Here is an 18,312-nt window from a genome sequence, read left to right on the forward strand (position 1 = left end):
GAGGACGTTCCAGCTTGCCTGGGGGACAGCAAGCCTCCCACTGCAGGAAGGATGGGGGACAGAGGCCAGGTGCCCCCTGCTGGGACTGCTGTGGGGGGCACTTGAGCTCTGGGAGGAGACGGACGAAGACTCCTGGCCCTCTCCCCAGGTCCTTGTCCGCCAGAGGGCTTACCTTGCCCGAACCGTGCTGTCCTGTACACCTCCTCCACACCACGGAAGCCCAGCATGCGGCACACCACGTCGCCGTCCTTCTTGTCCCAGCCGTCGTCGCACACGGTGCCCCAGCGCCGCTCATGGTACACCTCCACGCGGCCCTCGTGTGGCCCGGAGCCATTCACCAGCCGGATCATCACGGCTTCCACGCTACCTGCTGGGAGCGGCCCACCGTCACTGCTGTGCTCTGGACACTCCTGGGGCCGCCCGGGAACCTGCCCTGCTTTTCCTCTGACCCCCCGCTACACCCCCAACACGGGCCAGAGGGGACTCAGACCAAGACCAGAACAAACCCGGCTAGGTCTCCCCTGGCCCCCGATCAGCCAGCTTCTCTCTACCTTTCTTTTCTCCTTTTAATAGACTTCCTTTTGGGGGACACCTGAGTGGCTCAGTCAGGTAAGCCTCCACCTACCTCTCCGTTGTCGCTCCAATCACGATCTCAGGGTGGTGAGATCGAGCCCCGCATGGGGCTCTGTGATCAGCGCGGAGTCTGCTTAAGATTCTTTCCCTCTCCCACTCCCTCCCCTTCGGCCCCGCTCCCTGCTGAGGTGGGTGTGCCAGCTTGCTCTCAATTAAATAAATACATAAATAAACAAATACATACATACATCTTTTAAAAAAAGATAGACTTCATTTTTTTCAGAGCAGTTTTAAGCTCCCAGAGAAATTTCCCGTCTCCCCTTCACCCCTACACAAGCAAGCCTCCCCCCACTATTAGGAGCCCACACCAGAGGGTCGTATTTGTTATAATCGGTGAACCAACCCTGACACGTCATTATCACCCAGAGTCCACTGTTAACCTTAGGGTTCCTTCCTTCTTGATGGACATTCTATGGGTTTGGACAAATGTCTAAGGACATGTATGCAACCATTACAGTATCCTACAGAGAAGTTTTATTCCTCCTCTTCCTCCCTCCCCACTTCCCAGCCCCTAGTGGCTTCTGGTTTTCTTACCCTCTCCATAGTGTTGCCTTTTCCAGAATGTCTGTCATACAGTTGGAATCACACAATATGGAACCTTTCCAGATTGGTTTCTTTTACCTAGTTGTATGCGTTTAGGTTCCTCTATGTCTTTCTCTGGCCCGATAGCTCATTTCTTTAGAACCCTGAAGAATATCCCATGGTCTGGATGGGCCCCGCTTTATGTATTCATTCACCTCCTATAGAACATGTGCCTCCAAGTTTTGGCAATTATGAATAAAGGTGCTTTAAACCCTCCTGTGCAGGTTTTTGTGTGGACATCAGTTTTGAACTCATTTGAGTAAATCCCAAAAGAGTGTGATTGCTGGATTTCTATCCACCTTTTGAAACCTGGTGACCAGTAGTCATACCTGCCAGGGAGGAGAGGGAGCGGGAACACAGAAAACCAAGGGAGGATCCAGACTCTCCCAGCAGGTGGCCTTGCTGTATAGCCCAGTAGCTGGGGACGTCCCCACGAAGTGTCTCAGCCCTGAGTCCTGGCATTTGTGCCTACTTTCCCACTAGGCTGTGAGCATGAATGTGTGAAGCCAGACATACATGGGTGTGAATTCTGTCTCTGCCACTCCCTGTCTGTGAGTGGGGGACAGTAGTTTCTCAAATCTAAGATGCACTTTTTGGGGCACCTGGGTGGCTCAGTTAGGTAAGCCACTGCCTTCAGCTTAGGTCATGATCCTGGAGTCCTGGGATCAAGTCCCACATCGGGCTCCCAGCTCCACAGGGAGTCTGCTTCTCCCTCTGACCTTCTCCTCTCTCATGCACTCTCTCACACACTCTCTCGCAAATAAATAAATAAAATCCTAAAAAAAAAAAAAAGATGTCCTTTTCATAAGGCACATCACTGTTGTATGTGCTACTAAGAAGGAAAAAGTTCTGCCAGTGACAGTGGCAAGTTACATCGATTGTGAGATGCTTCCAGACTTCAGCGATTGAAATTGTGTGTCACAGAATCTGTGAGAGGTGGCCACAATCCATGAAGAGCTCAGAATAGCACCTGGCACATAGAAGGCTCTTCTTTCTAGCTGAATGACCTTAAGAAAGACTCACAGCCTCTCTAAGGGTATGTCACAGCATGGGGACAACAGGTAGGGCTATTGTGTAGCCCACATGAAACCATGTGGAGGCGCCTGGGGGGCTCAGTTGGTTGAGTGTTGGACTCCTGATTTTGGACTCATGACCTCGGTGTCGTGGGACTGAGCCCCACATAGGTTTCTATGCTCAGCACAAAGTTTGCTCATTCCTCTCCCTCTGCTCCTCCTCCTGCTCATGCTCTCTCTATTTTATTATTTTTTTAAATTTTATTTTATTTAAATTCAATTATTTAACATAGAGTGTATTATGAGCTTCAGAGGTAGAGGTCAGGGATTCATCAGTTGCAGATGACACCCAGTGCTCATTGCATTACACATCCTCCTGAACGCCCATCACCCAGTTACCCCACCCCCCACCTCCCCTTTCTTTCTCTCTCTTAAAATAAATACATAAATAAAATCCTGAAAAAACTAAATGAAGTCATGTGTATAAGGCTCAGAGCATGGTGCCTGGCACACTGTAGACCCTCAGCAAACCCTAGGCTGCTCCTCCTTCTCTCGTGGCTGAAACTCTATCACCTTCATCTATAAACTCTACTTAGCACAGAGCCTGGCTCTAGGAAATGAACAGTAAATGTGCTACACGGATGAATGAAAACTCGTTCCTTTGCAGGATGAAGCATTATGTTATTTCTCCAGGGGGCTACCTGGGGGACTCAAAGAACACTGGAGCAGCTGAAACAAGCCTTAAGATCATCTCAAAACCGGGGAGGGTCTGGCAGGGAGGTCACAGTGTCGGGCCATTCATGCTGCTAGTGTCAGGGTCTCAGAGCAGGCCAGGCAGAGTTCAGGGTGCCAGGTCAAAATAATAATAATGCTGCTAGTGGGAGCTCGGGTCCCCTCGTGTGTCTTCTAAGGCCTTTTCACCATCCAGGGGTGGGGTAGCGATCTTCATCCCTAGGGGACCAGAACTTCCTCACTTGACAAGATATCGGAGTGGTCGTTAGGTCTTAAATCTAGTCACACATCAAAATCATTAAGAATGGCTGTGAAATGCAGATTCGCGGGACCACTTGGACCTACTGGATCAGTAGGCGGGAGTCAGGGATCTGTAATTTTTAGAGATGTCCCCCATGATTTCAAGGTATTACATGTACGCGCACAGGCATCTGGCAGTGACGGGAGTAGATGATCTGTAAGGTTTTTTCCAGCTCCAGTGTTCAGTGATTCTAAGGCCAGGGAAGAGGTGGAAGAGGTCAAAGTTGTCTCTTTTTTGTTTTTCCTTTTGCAGCCAGAAACCACTTGGGACACGTAGGGCATGTAGGGTGGTGGTGAAATCACTGTACCCTGACACGGTGACACGTGAGTGCCATGATGGCAAAAAGACCCTTATGTGAACTGCCAGAGAAAACAGCAAATCCCATCAAGCTCCCTGCCCAGTAAGTACTGCACTCTCAGACCATTTTTTTTCTTCTTTTTTTGGCCAGGTGGGCTGGGGGATCTCCCCTTCTGATGACTGTGATTTCATAAGCCTCTGGAGGAGACGGCAGGATTGATACACCCCACGTCTGTACCACATGAGAAAGGACAGGAGTTAGAATTGGCCACAAGTCTGTTATGTGCTGCCTGGACTGGGGAAACCCCAAGAATATTCCGTACCGGGGAACCAAAGAAGTCACCAGAAAACCCCAGCATTCTCAAGGCGCTGAAAGATCACAGATGGATGACTCTGGAAGGCTTCTTGAAATGTTAAATGGCATTTTTTACACATCCTTCATCCTCGACCATACTCCTCATATGGATTTGTTGAAAACACAAGCTCATACCAGGCTGTCAAGGCTGAGGAAGGGCAAGAGAACACAGGAGTCCTGGAGAAGGAAAACACGGAGAGAAGCTGGAAGGCAGAGACAGTCTGACACAGAGAAACTCCCCAGGGAGCGGTAATGACAGCTAAGCTGGAGGCAGCAGCAGCAAATGAGGCCTGGCCCCTGGCTGGGGGCTTGCCCTGGGTGGGTTGGCCGAAGCTGAGATGTCAGCCCTGATTTCTCACAGACCTGCCTCGCCTCTGTCAGCAGCCTGTTACGGTGGCAATGGGCCACGCCAGGCCAGCCTCCAGCAGAAGCCTCAGTGTGGGGTCGTAAGTAGAAGAGAGAAGTGACAGGAGAATGTTGTGGGTCTCAGAGCAGGCACAGTTCAGGTGTCAGGTCAAAATAATAGGAAGAGGCCACCTGCGACCCAGGAAGCCAAGGCTGACGTTCAGAGTTCCCCCATATCCTCCCTGCTCAGAATTCACTTCACTTCACTGAATTCACTTCATTCATGTCTTTGTTTAGAAAAACAAATGACTAACCATCTGTTAAAGACTTGGTCCTGTTCTAGGAGCTATGGATATATGCTACCCTCAAGGACTGGTATTTTATTTTATTTATTTTATTATTTTTTATTATGTTATGTTAGTCACCATTCAGTACGTCGTTAGTTTTTGACGTAGTGCTCCATGATTCCTTGTTTACGTATAACACCCAGTGCTCCATGCAGTGCTTGCCCTCTTTAATAACCATCACTGGAAGGGCTGGTATTTGAGTGGAAAGACCAGCGGTAAAGCTGAGGGCAGGGGGAGTAACTATGGCCAGGTAATAATGACTGCATGGACAGGAATATACGGACAGGAATAATGACAGAAAGGGGACAGAGAATGAGAGGAGGTGCTATGTTGGTTGAGGAGACAAGGAAGGAAATGGAGAGCGAGTCGTTATGCCTCTTAGGTAAGGAGATAAGAAAGTGAAGAGGGGCACTGGGTGGCTCAGTGGGTTAAAGCCTCTGCCTTCGGCTCAGGTCATGATCCCAGGGTCCTGGGATCGAGCCCCGCATCAGACTCTCTGCTCAGCGGGGAGCTTGCTTCCCTCCCTACCTCTGCCTGCCTCTCTGCCTACTTATGATCTCTGTCTGTCAAATAAACAAATAAAAATCTCTAAAAAAAAAAAAAAAGAGCCTTCCCTGAACCACAGCTCCAACACCCACTTTATGACATCACAGCCCCTTCTACTCACTCATTCACTGATGGCTTCTTCTGGTGGGATGGTCCTAGGTTCTGGACCCCAGGTCAAGGCTATTGGTACAATGACTATACATTCCCAATGAGAAAATAAGGATGTGGTCTGTCATATGATATGGTGGGTACTGGAAGAAATCTGGAAAATGTCATCTGGATGCTGAAATATTGGAATTCCCAGGAGTCTTCGATGTATATGGAAGAGGCAAAAGAATACTTGGAAACAGGACAACTTCAAAAAATTAGACACATGTGGTAACCATAATTACGAGACTCGCAGCATCAATTTCAAGGCTGTCTCTCTGGTTTATGCCCCCACATTCTGCATAAGCCAAGCAAAGTTGCGGCCCTGAGGACTACCTCACCCCCCAGACCCCAGGTTGGCTCCTTGAACCCTGGAACCTGTCCCCTGTAACTTTTTCCCAGATTCAGGGTTTCTCCTCACAATGGAGGCTGAACACAGTCACCCGCTCATGGGATGCGGCATGCCCCAAAAGAATTAAAATGATTCTGAAATCCACATGACCTCCCCTGGACTCATAGAAACGAAACAAAACGAAAATTCTGTCCTAGTTCCGTCTTGTAGAACTTGACACTCAGGCTGGTTTTTGCCTCCTTTTCTTTCATGTAATAAAAGCTCAGCTCTGTGGATAATTTCCTTGGGAAAACCACAGGCTGAGATTTGATCTGATTATGCTACAAACTACCCCAATGCAGGGCCTTGGACTGTCCCAGGGGCTGTTCCGTGGACAGTATCTCTGGCCTCCCAAGAAGCGGCAGGGGAGGCCACAGGCAGGCATGGCCACAGGCCTGAGCGGCCACCTCCTACAAGGCTTTGGGGAATCACCAAATGACTGCCACAGGGCCCCCCTTTCTGGCCTGGGAAGGATGTGATGACTCGGTGTAAGGTTGGGGTTTCTGTGGGCAGAGGGTTTGAACTCTGCCTTTTCCCAGCAGTTTCTGCCCCAGGGCAAAGCTTTCCCACCAAGCAACCAGCCAGCCCTCGGAAACACTCTGACACAGACACGTCAGCCCCCCACAGAACCAGACGTGGTGCCTGAGAGGCGGTTTCAGCCTGGTTTGTGACCCCCACCCAGGACACTTCTTGTAAGTCTGGGGAGCGAGTGTCTTCCTCAGACACCCAGAGTGGTCCACGAGGAGTATGTGGGGCCACTGGAGGTCAAGGAGATACCTCTCTGCATGTGATAGGAAAGGAGAATGGCAGGCAGACATTTTGGATAGTACAAAACTCAGGCACGCCTAGGCCAACAGAAAGAGGGCTCGCCCCAGCGGAGGGCAAAGGGTAAGAGTGCTCCTGGCGACCGCAGGCTTTGGTAATTGTGTGTGACTCCTTTAATAACTGCCTTTGCATTGTCCGACAGGCTCCTTGACCTCGTTCTTTTTAAGGTTTTATTTTTTTATTTGAGAGAGAGAGAGCATGAGCAGGGGGAGGGTCAGAGGGTGAGGGGGAGACTCCCACTGAGGAGGGAGCCTGACATTGGGCTCATCCCAGGACCCCAGCATCAAGACCTGAACGGAAGGCAGAAGCTCAGCAGACTGAGCCACTCAGGTGCCATTCCCTATACCATTTACCTCTTTCTTTATAGCCCACCTCATTTTGCTCCTTCCTGAGCAAAATGAAAACCAACAACCCCACTGAAAACCCTGCCCCCCACCGATCCTTACGTGGATATCTGATTTTCATTCACAGAGGGAACCCTCTGAGTTCTCTTGTTCTGGGGTCTCTACCCCGCAGACTGGACCCGACCTGGATATGTGCCCATGGCTTGCAAGCAGAAAGGGCAGTCATGACCACAAGTTCTTTGCAAAAGGAGCACACTCTGGAAAATCCGAGGTCAAGGGAAATACCAAGGAACTGTTACTCATCCAAAACCTGCAGGACAACCTGGAGAGTTTTCTGACTTGAGAGCTTGGCCTGGTCCCTGGCCCAGGAAATCTTGGGCAGAGCGTCTCCTAGTACAACCCCAGAGCAGAGACATCCAGATGTTTACAGGATCGGACCTCTGTGTCTTTTGGCCCTGCTGCCAGATTTGGAATCAGAGGTGCTCCTCTTATATAGAGAAGCAGACAGAGAAGAGTGCTTTCAAAAAAGCTCATTTCGGAAGTGGTGACTTCTTTGTCTGGCTGTGTAAGCCCAGGGGAGGAAGCTCACGAACAGGAACCCAGGGCAGAAGACCAGCTCTCTCCAGCTGGGCAGCCTCCCTACCCTCTCCCAGATCAAAAGGATCAAGCATTTCTCCAACAAACTTTCTAAAGCATCGGTAGTGCTAATCTCTGCTTGGAGCTTTCTGCCTAGCTGCAGCTCCAGACCATAGAACCCACCTCCTCATTTCCTGACCTGCTCTACTGACCCTTATCACCCAGGCCACCGCTGGGACCTGCCACGAGGCCCTGGTCCATCCTCCTGCAGGAGGACTCCAGATCCGCTCCAGTCCTGGCCTGGCCCCTCCATCAAGGGGCAGGGGTGCTGAGGCACAGATGGGGTCAGAGCATGGAGAAGAACAAGCCATGGTGTCCAGACTGGGAATCTTTACATACTCTGGGGCTATCTCTAGCAATGACTTCTCCAAGCTTAGTAGGGGCTACAGACTACTGCAGAGAGCTGCTTTTAATCACATTGTCTCAAACGATGGGGAAGCCTAGAATTTGCCAGCTGCCGGGGACTTGGAGATCACACCGTGCAAACTGTTTGTGTGATACTTGAGGATACAGAGGCTCAGAGAGGTGATGGATCTGGCCCATGGTCATCTCATAGCTGGGAGTAAGTAGAAGAGCTGGGACCTGACCTTGAAACTCAACCCTTGAGCCAATTCTCTGTCTATACCATTCTTTCTTCATTTTTCACGAGATCACTCATTCTTTCTGAGCTCTCTGGAGGCCGGGGGGAGTCCCCTGATTCTGCCTTATGACTCTGATGCAAGATGCCTTTTGATGGAGAGTCACATTAAAAATAATTCCTTTAACCCTTGAATTATAATGCTTCTACACTCAATTCGTAGGAACAGTTTGGCTTCTCCTATGCTTTATGGGAGGACCAAGAATGCGGGGATGTCCTTGTGAAGTGCGGCAACTGCCGAGTTTGTATTTGAAGATGACCGTGTCTCTGTTTCCAGGGTAGGGGAAAGAGAAACCAGCCTTAGCTTTTGAGAATGGTGCTAATATTTACTGAACCCACGGTGATTCCACCTTCTGTGCACAGATTTGGGGTGCTGAAGATGCATTATGTTTATTAGCTTTTTATACATGTCTTCATCAATGTATGTATTTCTCTTTTTAATTATTCATTTACTTATCCATCCAGATGCATTTCTGGAATCCGACCACCTTCCAGAATTATACTAGGGGCTAAGGATGGATTAGTGTCGTCTTTGCCCTTTAACCTGACTAACGAACTGATGGTCTACAACGGATAAGAGCACAGAACATCAGAGCTGGCAGAGGCCTCCCGAGTCCAAACCCTCACCTAGAGATGAGGGAACTGACATTCAGAGAGAAGAAGGAACCAGCAGTCACCGGGACATCAGATTCCTTTCTTTCTAGATCACTGCTCCTTTCAACACAGACCATTTTCAGTACCGCCTAAGCCATAACACAGTTAGCTGGTCTGAGGTTACACCAGTAACCAAGACGGTGGCAGGCTGACACTCCCCAGACTGGGGCACTGTTTGAGAGAGCTCAAGCAAAGCCTGGGGTCTCTGAGAATTATGTTCCCTTGGGCAGAGAAACGGGGCTTTGTTTGTCCATGATCCCTTGATACTTAATATGGTGCCGGGTTGGCTGAAGATGCTGATTCAGTGTCGAGTGGGATGGAGGGCAGATGGGTTGATGGACGCATGAGTTTGCTAGTGGGTATGATCGGAATCCCCAGCTGAATGCCTCATGTTTCTTGCGTCTCTCTGGATCTTTCCCGTATCTCTGCTTCTAGTACCTTCAGTGCCTGACTATGCAGAATGGGTCTGTGCCCATCCACGGATCCCATCAGCTTGGGCAGGAGTGGTGTTACCCTGGGATAGAGGCCATGTGCTCTCCATGCACACACCGACTGGGGGCCCTGGTCCTGGGTTGCATCTACTTGGGCTGTCTTGTAGACATCTTGCATCTACTTGTAGACTCCCTACTGTTGCTCGATCTCTAAGTACTGACCCAGTCCTGGGGACACAGAGGCATATACCCATGCTTCTCCTCAGGGCACAAAAATGCTACAAGGCGATTCCAGGCCATCCCTGCCAGCACCATGAGAGATCCAAGACAAGTGGTGTGGCGTGGTGAGGTGGAGGAGGGGACTGATGAGGGCTAATCAAGCCACAGTGCTAATGTTCTTAAGTCTAGAGGCACTAAGATACTTTTTAAAGATACTTGACAGTCTTTACCTGTCATACTCACTGTCCAGGGTTGTTCAGGGCACATCACTGACAAAGACTCTCTGCTTGACCAAACCCTAGGCAGGCTCCTAGGAGGCCTCAACTTTGACCCATGAGGTCTTGAACAAAAAAGAACATAATTACTAACAGCTCAAGGCCATATCCCTGGAATGACCCCAGCCTCCTTTAACGTGCCTGCCTTAGAAAACTCAAGGCTTCCGAAAGAATTTACTGTTTGTTCCAGGCAACACCTGAAGATAGGGCCCCATCTCCCAGGCTCTGTGGGAGGGAAGGAGCCTAACTTGGATAAGAACCAGTTAGCAAACCCAGATGGGTTTTCTAGGGACCCACCTCCTTCCTGCTTTTTGTCATTTTTCACTTTTCTGACTCTTCTGAATCTCCACTCACTCACTCCCTGAAGAGGAGTTCTCTCTTTATTTATTTATTTTTTTAAAAGATTTTATTTATTAATTTGACAGACAGAGATCACAAGTAGGCAGAGAAGCAGGCAGAGAAAGAGGGAGAAGCAGGCTCCCTGCTGAGCAGAGAGCCCGATGCGGGGCTCGATCCCAGGACCCTAGGATCATGACCTGAGCCGAAGGCAGAGGCTTTAACCCACTGAGCCACCCAGGCACCCCTCATTCTCTCTTTAAATCACCCCGTCTCTTCTCTACACGTGGAAGTTGAATTCAGTTCTCACTGGCCTCTTTTCTCTATTGCAAGAATATGTTACTAATTTAAGATCTGTCCTGACCACTTTAACTAGCATCCGGCTTTGTTTAACTCTCACATCAGATGCGATAAGACTGGCATTAGACAAGGCCAAGGTGTACGTCACACTCCCTGCCTGCGAGCACTTCCTTACACACGGGTAATGCCATGAATGACTAGTCTGGCTCAAGACCTTGGATCACCTTGAGGATGATTAGCAGGACCACCCAGATTCCCTTAGGAATGTGAGTTGGGGGGATATGGAGATAAATGAGCAGAAGCAACCTCAAGGCACTGAAATTAATAAGCCACATTGGAGATGAGACATAGACTGAACCCACAAACCCCAATTGCTGTGGCCCCCGGAACTGCCTTGAATTTTGGATGACCTTTGCATCCTAGACTCCACAAGGCCTGTTTGTATTATGATTCGTGATCTTCCAAAGTCTTCCCCAGTGGCCTTACTATAAGCCCCCATTACTTGAAGTGACCCAGTGAGTCTGGTCCTTGCTACCAAAGATGCCCAAAGAGAGAACCTGGACATGCATCAGTAAGGCCTGGTTAGCTACTTGCTTCTTGGGTGCTGGGTGGATATGGGAATTAGGATGGAGGAGAACACAGTGGTGATAATCCCCGAGGGGAGGCAACAGGGGAAAGTAGAAAGAGCCTGGTTCTGGACTCAGGAACAGGGTTCGAATTCTGGCTCCACTATTGGCCAGATTCAACCTCTCTATACCTCTTTCTTCTTAAAATGGGTATAATGGGGGTGGTTGGGAGCCACATCACATGTGATGACCTTGGTACATCAGGGGCACCCGTCACTGGGAGGCCCCCCGCCCTCCCCCCCCGCCAACTGGCTGTCCCATACTTTGCCCAGCAACTTGTCGTCAACCCTGAGAGGTCTTCATGGGTTGCTGAGGAGGGCTGGTAGACAGTGGCCTGAGCTGGGATCATAGCCTTGAAAGCTTCTTTGCAAAGTCAGCCTGCTGTGTAGGGAGTGGGGGCAGGGGGGCTCACCCCTCCAGTTGGATTCATCTCCTGACTTCCTCTGCTCTCCCCAGAGCTCAGTTCCTGGCTTCTTAGTATATTAAGGGAGGGGGATAAGGGGCGTCAGCAGCAGTCTGACTCCTGCTGTCAGCAACTTTCTGCTCACTAATGCGAGCTGAATGTGACTCTTGAAGCAAAGCAGCTTCAGAATGGTCCAGGAATGCAGCACTCTGGCTGAGGCTGCTCTGGGGCTCCAAGCACAGACCTTACAAATCTAATAGGTGGGGTTTTGCTTCTCGAAACAAATGTTTCTTTGCTCTCTTTGCCTTATAAATATATACATAGGAAAAGCAATTTCCCAAAGCAGGCTGGGTCTAGTCCAGATTCGCCTGGCTCTGAATCCTTGAACCCCAGAACTGGAAAGAGCCCTGGATGTCAGTCTTGAACCCCTGATCCCACTTTAAACACAGGAATCCTCTCCACTCCGTACCGGTCTTGACAGGGGCTCGTCCTGCCTCCCGTGGGAGCCTGTTCTAGGAGTTTACAGCCAGGATCTGGTTTCATTTACAGCGTGCTGGCATCTCTGGATGGCTCCAGGGGTTTTCATCCAGATGACTCCCTACCTTGTTTTCCTCTATATGCTTCGGGTTTCACAGTTATTGGGAAGCAAAAGGCAGAATATCTTCCTCTTTCTCCGGCATCGCGTGAGAGCACAACCGAGGGAGTGGTTTCATCACTGGGTCCCTCAGCAGGTCTGAGAGGACAGCTTAATTAAGGACACCTTAATTAAGAGGTTGCTGAATGGCCAGTGGCTGCCATCTCATAACCAGTTTCCAGGGCTGGGCGAAGCTTAGAAATGTCTACTGCCCGTGGAGCTTGTCTGCCTCTGGCTCAGAACTGCCCCAAACCCAAATACGGCCAAGCCATGCTCTAGACAGCACCCCCCCACTCCCCCTCGGAGATTTCAAATCAAGGATGGGCTCTGAAGGGAACTAACACATACGCAGGTCCTGTGACATGCCAGACGCCGTACACAGTGATTCATATGTGCATTCTCTCATTGATTCTTCACGACAGATCCATGAGTTTATCATGGATCTCATGTCATAGAGGAGAAAATGCACCCAGAGAAGCCAAGCAATTATCCCAGGATCACACAGCGCATACCAGGGAGAGCCAAGGAGAAGAGCAAAGGCCTTTCATTTTCAAACCTCAAAGCTGACTACCAGGCTAATACTTTAGACAAAATTTAATAACGGCTGTCTTCTTACAAAAAGTGCCTTTCACCTACCACCCAGCAGCCCCACGGGGTCTGCAGGAATTAGTGTCTTTAAGAGTAAGGGCAGGAGCCTTGGTGTTAAGGTGGTTCTAAGACCTGGGCTGCAGGCAGAAATCATTGGGGGGCGGGGTGTGCTTTAAAATCTAGCCCTGCAGGGGCTTTGAGCAATTCTTGGATAATATCTGTGCATCTCGGGGTAGAGAAACACTGCATGAAGGACTGATCGGGGATCAAGCCCCAGCTACACAGCTTATCAGTTGTCGGTCCTTGTAAGACACATAGGAATCACCTCTTCCAGGAGGGCTTCCCTGATCTGTCGCCCCAACACACGCTCCCCACATATTAGCAATATTATACCGTCATTCCCTCTTTCAGGTCTGTGTGTACTCATCAGGGTAAGCTCCGTGAAAGGGAAAGCTGTTCAGCACCCTTGTGGTCCTCATCTGTGGGAAATGTGGTCGGTCCTCACTTGTGGGCACAGGGCTTAACCCGTTGTACTGAGTGAGTGAGTGATCGGGTGTATGAATGGGATTCACAGCTTTCTTCTGGGCTCCAGGAACAGAACTGGGCTGGGCTCCGGGAGACCCTGCTTGGCTGTGCATCAGAAGGGCCCCCTGGAGCCCAGGGCACTTTGCTTCTAAAGACTAGAAGAGGAGGAAAACCCAGCCTGAGTCCGAAACATCACAGCTCTCTTCCGTTTGTTTATCCTGCCTTCTAGGCCAAAGCAAAACAAGTTAAAAGAAAGGAGGTTGTGTGGAATAGAAATAAACACACGGGGCTGGGAAAATAGGCTCTGATTTTCTGCAGCTGCAGAGTAGAGCCCCGGGGATAATTTGGACCATCTGCCCATTAAGGAAGTTGAACTTTTCTTTCTCTTGTGAAGAAAGAACTCCCCGTGGCCCCCGCCAGCCCTCAGCACAGGGGATCTGCACCCCACCTCCCCGAGGTGGGGGACGCTGGGCTCCGACCTTCTCTAGACAGGACACTGCTCTCTGCCCTGACATCTGTGGGAAATGCAGTCCTTATGGGAAGGACAGAAGCCATCCCACAAGCAAACTAAGGAATTTCTGGTCAAGCTCTGCTGGAGGGCATCACTTTTAAAATGCGGTCTGGCCTGTGGGTGTGTTTTATAAAATGTTACTTCCCAGCGGTAATCTGCTCTTAACTTAATATGGTGCTTGTGCCTCTTCAAAGCACTTTTGTGTCCCTGGTTTCATTTTGATCTTTGCAGCCCTCCCCTCAAGAGGGTGGTACTTATAATACCCATTTTCCAGGGGGGGAAGCTGAGAGTCAGGGAAGGAAGTATTACATGATAAACTGGCCACACTAGGGTCTGTCTCCAACCCCAGGGGCGTACTTGGGGCTCTCATGGGGGTCCTTGGGCCTTTGCTTGGTAGAAAGAGCAGCACAGATACTCCCAAGTTAGCACTGAGCTTAGTACACTGGATTTTTTTTTTTTTTTTAACTGTTTTTAACGCTGGTCTTCCCAACTCTGTTGCCTGTTCTTTTGGAAACTGGGAGCTAGTCTGGTCTGATTTTCTTTCTCCGATGACTTACTCATGGCTGCCCAGCTCCTTGTAGAGGTTCACTCTGCTGTGTCAAATTTGATGATCAAATAATAAATGCTTTTCCCACCCAGCCCTGAACCAGGAGCTCACCCCATCATAGTGGGAATGCCTAGAGGGGGATTTATGGGAATTTACTGGGCAGCCCAGTGGAGAGGTAGAGTTCTTTGCCCTGTTTTTGCTCTTGGGCATCTCAAAGGGCAGTGAAGGGTCAGTGAGTGGCAACAGGCCTTTAGGAGGAGAAAGAAATGCAGTTGAGCTGGGAGAAAGTTAAAACCACTGAACTCTCATTTTATCATGCCTGTAGCTGTAGGAGGCTCCAAAGTTTATGTGGCATTCCTCTAAAGTCTTTGTGGACCTGACACCTTTACCTCCAGATCTCCTGTCCAGGATGGGTGGCCTTTGTTAAAAAGGTACTTTCCCCTCTGCCCTCACCCACACTGTCCCCACCCTGCCCTGTCTCCTCTCTCAGTTCCATTCTCCTTCAAGTTCAGGGTCTGAGAGTCCTTGGCTGGGATGCTTCCCAGCGCTGCTACTGTAACTTCTTGAAGGCAGAGCCTGCCTCCAGCACCATGTACACCTCTTTCTAGATTTATGACCTCGGGCGAGTAATCTGACCTCTCAGCAGAGTTTCCCCATCTGGTCCATGCTTTAGAAAGTTATTCAGAAATACATGTGAGCTCTGTGACTGGGGTGCTTGATTCTCAAGAAATAGTTGAACTCAACCTAAGACCCAAGGATCATGCTGGGGGTAGAAGAGAATGGGGGGGGGGCAAGGACGGAGGCCCTGTGGCAAGGGACTGGCCCAGCATTTGAGTCAGTGAGGAAGCCAGCCGTGACCCCCGCCTCTACACCACACCATCCACAAGACCTCCCAGGATGTCCACAGGCTTGGCCTCCTGCTTTCATCTTCTCTTTCTCCCATCAGAACTCTACAACAGTGAGCTTTCGGAGACAGGCAGAAGGCCAGGACTCAGGGAAGTTGGTCCCTCTCGATAACTGGTTCCAAGGACACCCCAGCGATGTTCACCGTTGTCCAAGGGCAGGACGGGAAGCAGAGCCATGTATTTAATACAGAGGCGGCTATGGCTGACTCAGTGACGTCACAAAGCCCCCATGCAGACCTCCCAGGTTCAATCTGCAGGGCCTTGGGCAGGCTCGACCTCCAACATCAGAGCAGGGAGAGCAGCGGGGTGGGATTAAGAACAATTCCTAAGTTTGTTTGAGCTGCTTTCTCCATAAACAGTTCAACCACGCCTGGTTTTAATGTATGCCTCAACTGAAAACTTCTTCATACAAAACCCACATCAAAGACCAGAACTTCAGTTCTTCCATGGTTCCAAGGTGGTGTTATTACAGAAAATTTGCTGTTCACCTTCAGCCTGAGGTTTGTATTACAAAAAGAGTTTTCTTCACGGGCATCTGGGTGGCTCAGCCGCTGAAGCATCTGCCTTCAGCTTAGGTCATGATCCCAGGGTCCTGGGATCGAGCCCCATGTCCGGCTTCCTGCTCAGTGAGGACTCTGCTTCTTCCTCTCTCTCTGCCCACCCCCGCATGCTCTCTCTCTCTCTCTCAAATAAATAAAATATTTTTAAAAAAAAAGTTTTCTTTGGGGCAAATCCCAGAAATCACCATGTGTTTGCCAGGGAACTGGGAATGCCAGTCCTTGTGGGGGCTGCTTCTAGACTCCTCTTGGAAGGACGAAGACAGCAGTGTCAGCTAAATGTGGGTAATAAGAGCAACAAAGACAGGGCATGTGATGCTCCCTTGCTTTCTCACCATGAAACAAGTAGGTGCTTCGGGAACAATCGACCTCTGCTGGCAATATGAAAGAGCCCCACGCGTGGTCAGTTAGAAGGAGCAAACCTTCCCAAATTTCATTGACACACCTCATCCCAAATTCCTAACATTAGCTGCAAACCAGGGCTTGCTTCTGTTCCAGCTCGCCCTTGGCAAGGGCCCTCGGTTGGGTCCTGCTTTCACTTAGCTTGTCTGCAGAATTGGGGTACAGTTGCCCCTTGAACAACACGGGTTTGAACCACGTGGGTTCACTTATACGCAGGTATTTTCCAATAAATATAATACCATTCCGTGTATATATGTTTATTCTCTTCCTTATAATTTTCTTTTCTCTCACGTACTTTATTATGAGAATAGAGCTTATCGCAAGCTTGCTAATGACCTCTTAGCACCCTTCTGCCTCCCAGCGAGCACCCATTCCTGCAGAGGGGCTCTGTTTCTCCTCACCCAAGCAGGTTTTCCTCACCAGACCCACATTGCAGCTCTTACTGGCTCCCCTTTCAGAAGACACCAATAGCTTCCATGCCAAGCACTCTAGCACTCGCAGGCAGCTGCCCTCCAACCACCCCCCACCACCCCCACTCTACCACCTGGTTTCTTAAAGGAGCCAGATCTTTTGTTTTTTCCAGGCCCTCCTGAATTGATTTTAAGCCAGTCACACCAAGGGCAGCACGGATTAATCTAAATTGAACTGTTTTCTGCACATAGCGATTTAAAGCTCTCCTGGAAGGGGTCACTAGGAAGCTTTCAGGAAAAGTCGGTAGATTTGTTTTTGGAAGGCTTAAGATAAACTCTTGGCAAACCAGAATGTCTGGTAGGCCAGATCCAATCCTCTGCAGAGAATAGGAGGTTAAAAAAAGAAAAAAAAAAAATGAGGACATTGCTGTAGGGGAGGCTGAGGGCCTGGCCTCTGTGCTGCCTTGCCAGTGGGGCCACAGGGGACTTGGGTCTCAGGCTTGTGACTCTGCAACCTGTACTGCTCCTCTAGAGCTCACGTCTCAACTTCTCCGGAGGACTTTCTAAAAGGGGAGCAGCTCCGCCAAGAGAAGGAGCAAGAGGAGCGGAGAAACGTGGACTTGGAATATGGACTTTTCCAGGGGGAGGGAGAGTCTGCCTACTGTGATCCTGGCCTTGGTCTCAGAGTTGAGGGTCACTGCAGATGGCTGAGGCTTCATTTTCATGACCTTGACTTGTGACCCTTTGGTCCCAGCTCCAGTGTGCTTCTCCGCCTGGCCAGTCACCTCCTGTTGCAGCCGTGTCACTCCCTGCTTACACCTATTCTGGCTTCCCAATGCCCAGAGGTCAACCCTAAACTCCTGACCACTCACCCCCATATACCTCTCAGGCCATAAATCTCATCTCACCAAACTATTTGGGTTATTGGGCAATGCTCTCCTGTTTTATGCATGGTTCTCTTTACCTGGAATACCTGGGCCTTCCACACCCACCTGTTGGATGCCATTTTGTCAAAGACACCTTATCAAGTGATTCCCATACGAACAGGCAGGATTCACCTCCATATATAACATCTACCATAGTCCTCACCACAAGCCACTGTGATCGTGTGTTTGTGAGTCTTTCTCACGTGCTAGACAGTGAGCTCCTCAAGATGAGGCCAGACCTGACTCCTCTTTGGTTCCCCAGCGGTCAGCCAGTTCCTCAGTACCAGTTTGCCAGAGAAGAGAATAAAGCAATGCTCTCCTCCCTAAATGTTTCCTTCTTGTCACGTTTCTGTCTTTTCTTTATGACGGAAGTGAGGGAGGTCGATCTGTCTCACTTCTTGTCCCTTCCATAGCCTGTTCCACACCAGCCCATTTCTGACCCACGGACTTCTGGCCTTTGCTGTCTCTGTCATTCCTGCTCAGTTTCTATCCTATTCTCTCATCCATACAGACAGGTCCTGGTTGCTCATTTCTGGCTCTCTGGCACCTCCCATTCTGCCTCAGCCTGGACTGAAAGCAGGGTTTGCCGTGGGACACCTTTTCCAAGTAGACCCTGTGTCCCTATGTATTTTCAGTCACTAGACATAAACTTAGGGGAGGAGACACTGGACTATCTCCACACACACAAACTTGTCCCCATCTCCACACATGCATCTGTCCCACCCACGCTGTGTGAGGATAAAGAGAAGGAAGGAAGGGTTATGCGACCTGAACGGGTGTGTGAGGGAACAGAGCCTGCTGTGTGCCGGTGCAGCCGTGGATGTTACATCAGGCAGGCCTGTGGGCTCGGGTGACCCAGTCCGAGGGAACAGGGGAAGCAGGCCAGGGCAGGGCTTTGCTGGTAGATGCAGAACCCCCGGTGTGAAAACTGG

General features: G+C 50.0%; 1 protein-coding gene across 4 annotated transcripts in view; it reads right to left on the bottom strand.

Annotated features, from left to right (window-relative positions):
- Positions 1-18,312, bottom strand: part of SCARA5 (scavenger receptor class A member 5) — a 119,407-nt gene that overhangs the window by 10,972 nt on the left and 90,123 nt on the right. For 2 of the 4 annotated variants that reach the window (XM_082728015.1, XM_082728016.1), the window contains exon 8: positions 173-370. In XM_082728015.1, coding sequence (XP_082584141.1) covers positions 173-370 — 198 coding nt within the window. The remainder of the gene's footprint in view (positions 1-172; positions 371-18,312) is intronic. The other 2 variants (XM_082728017.1, XM_082728018.1) reach the window with 1 other exon arrangement.

This window comes from Mustela nivalis, assembly GCF_964662115.1.
Source record: "Mustela nivalis genome assembly, chromosome: 4".
In the NCBI taxonomy this organism is placed as follows: Eukaryota; Metazoa; Chordata; class Mammalia; order Carnivora; family Mustelidae; genus Mustela; species Mustela nivalis.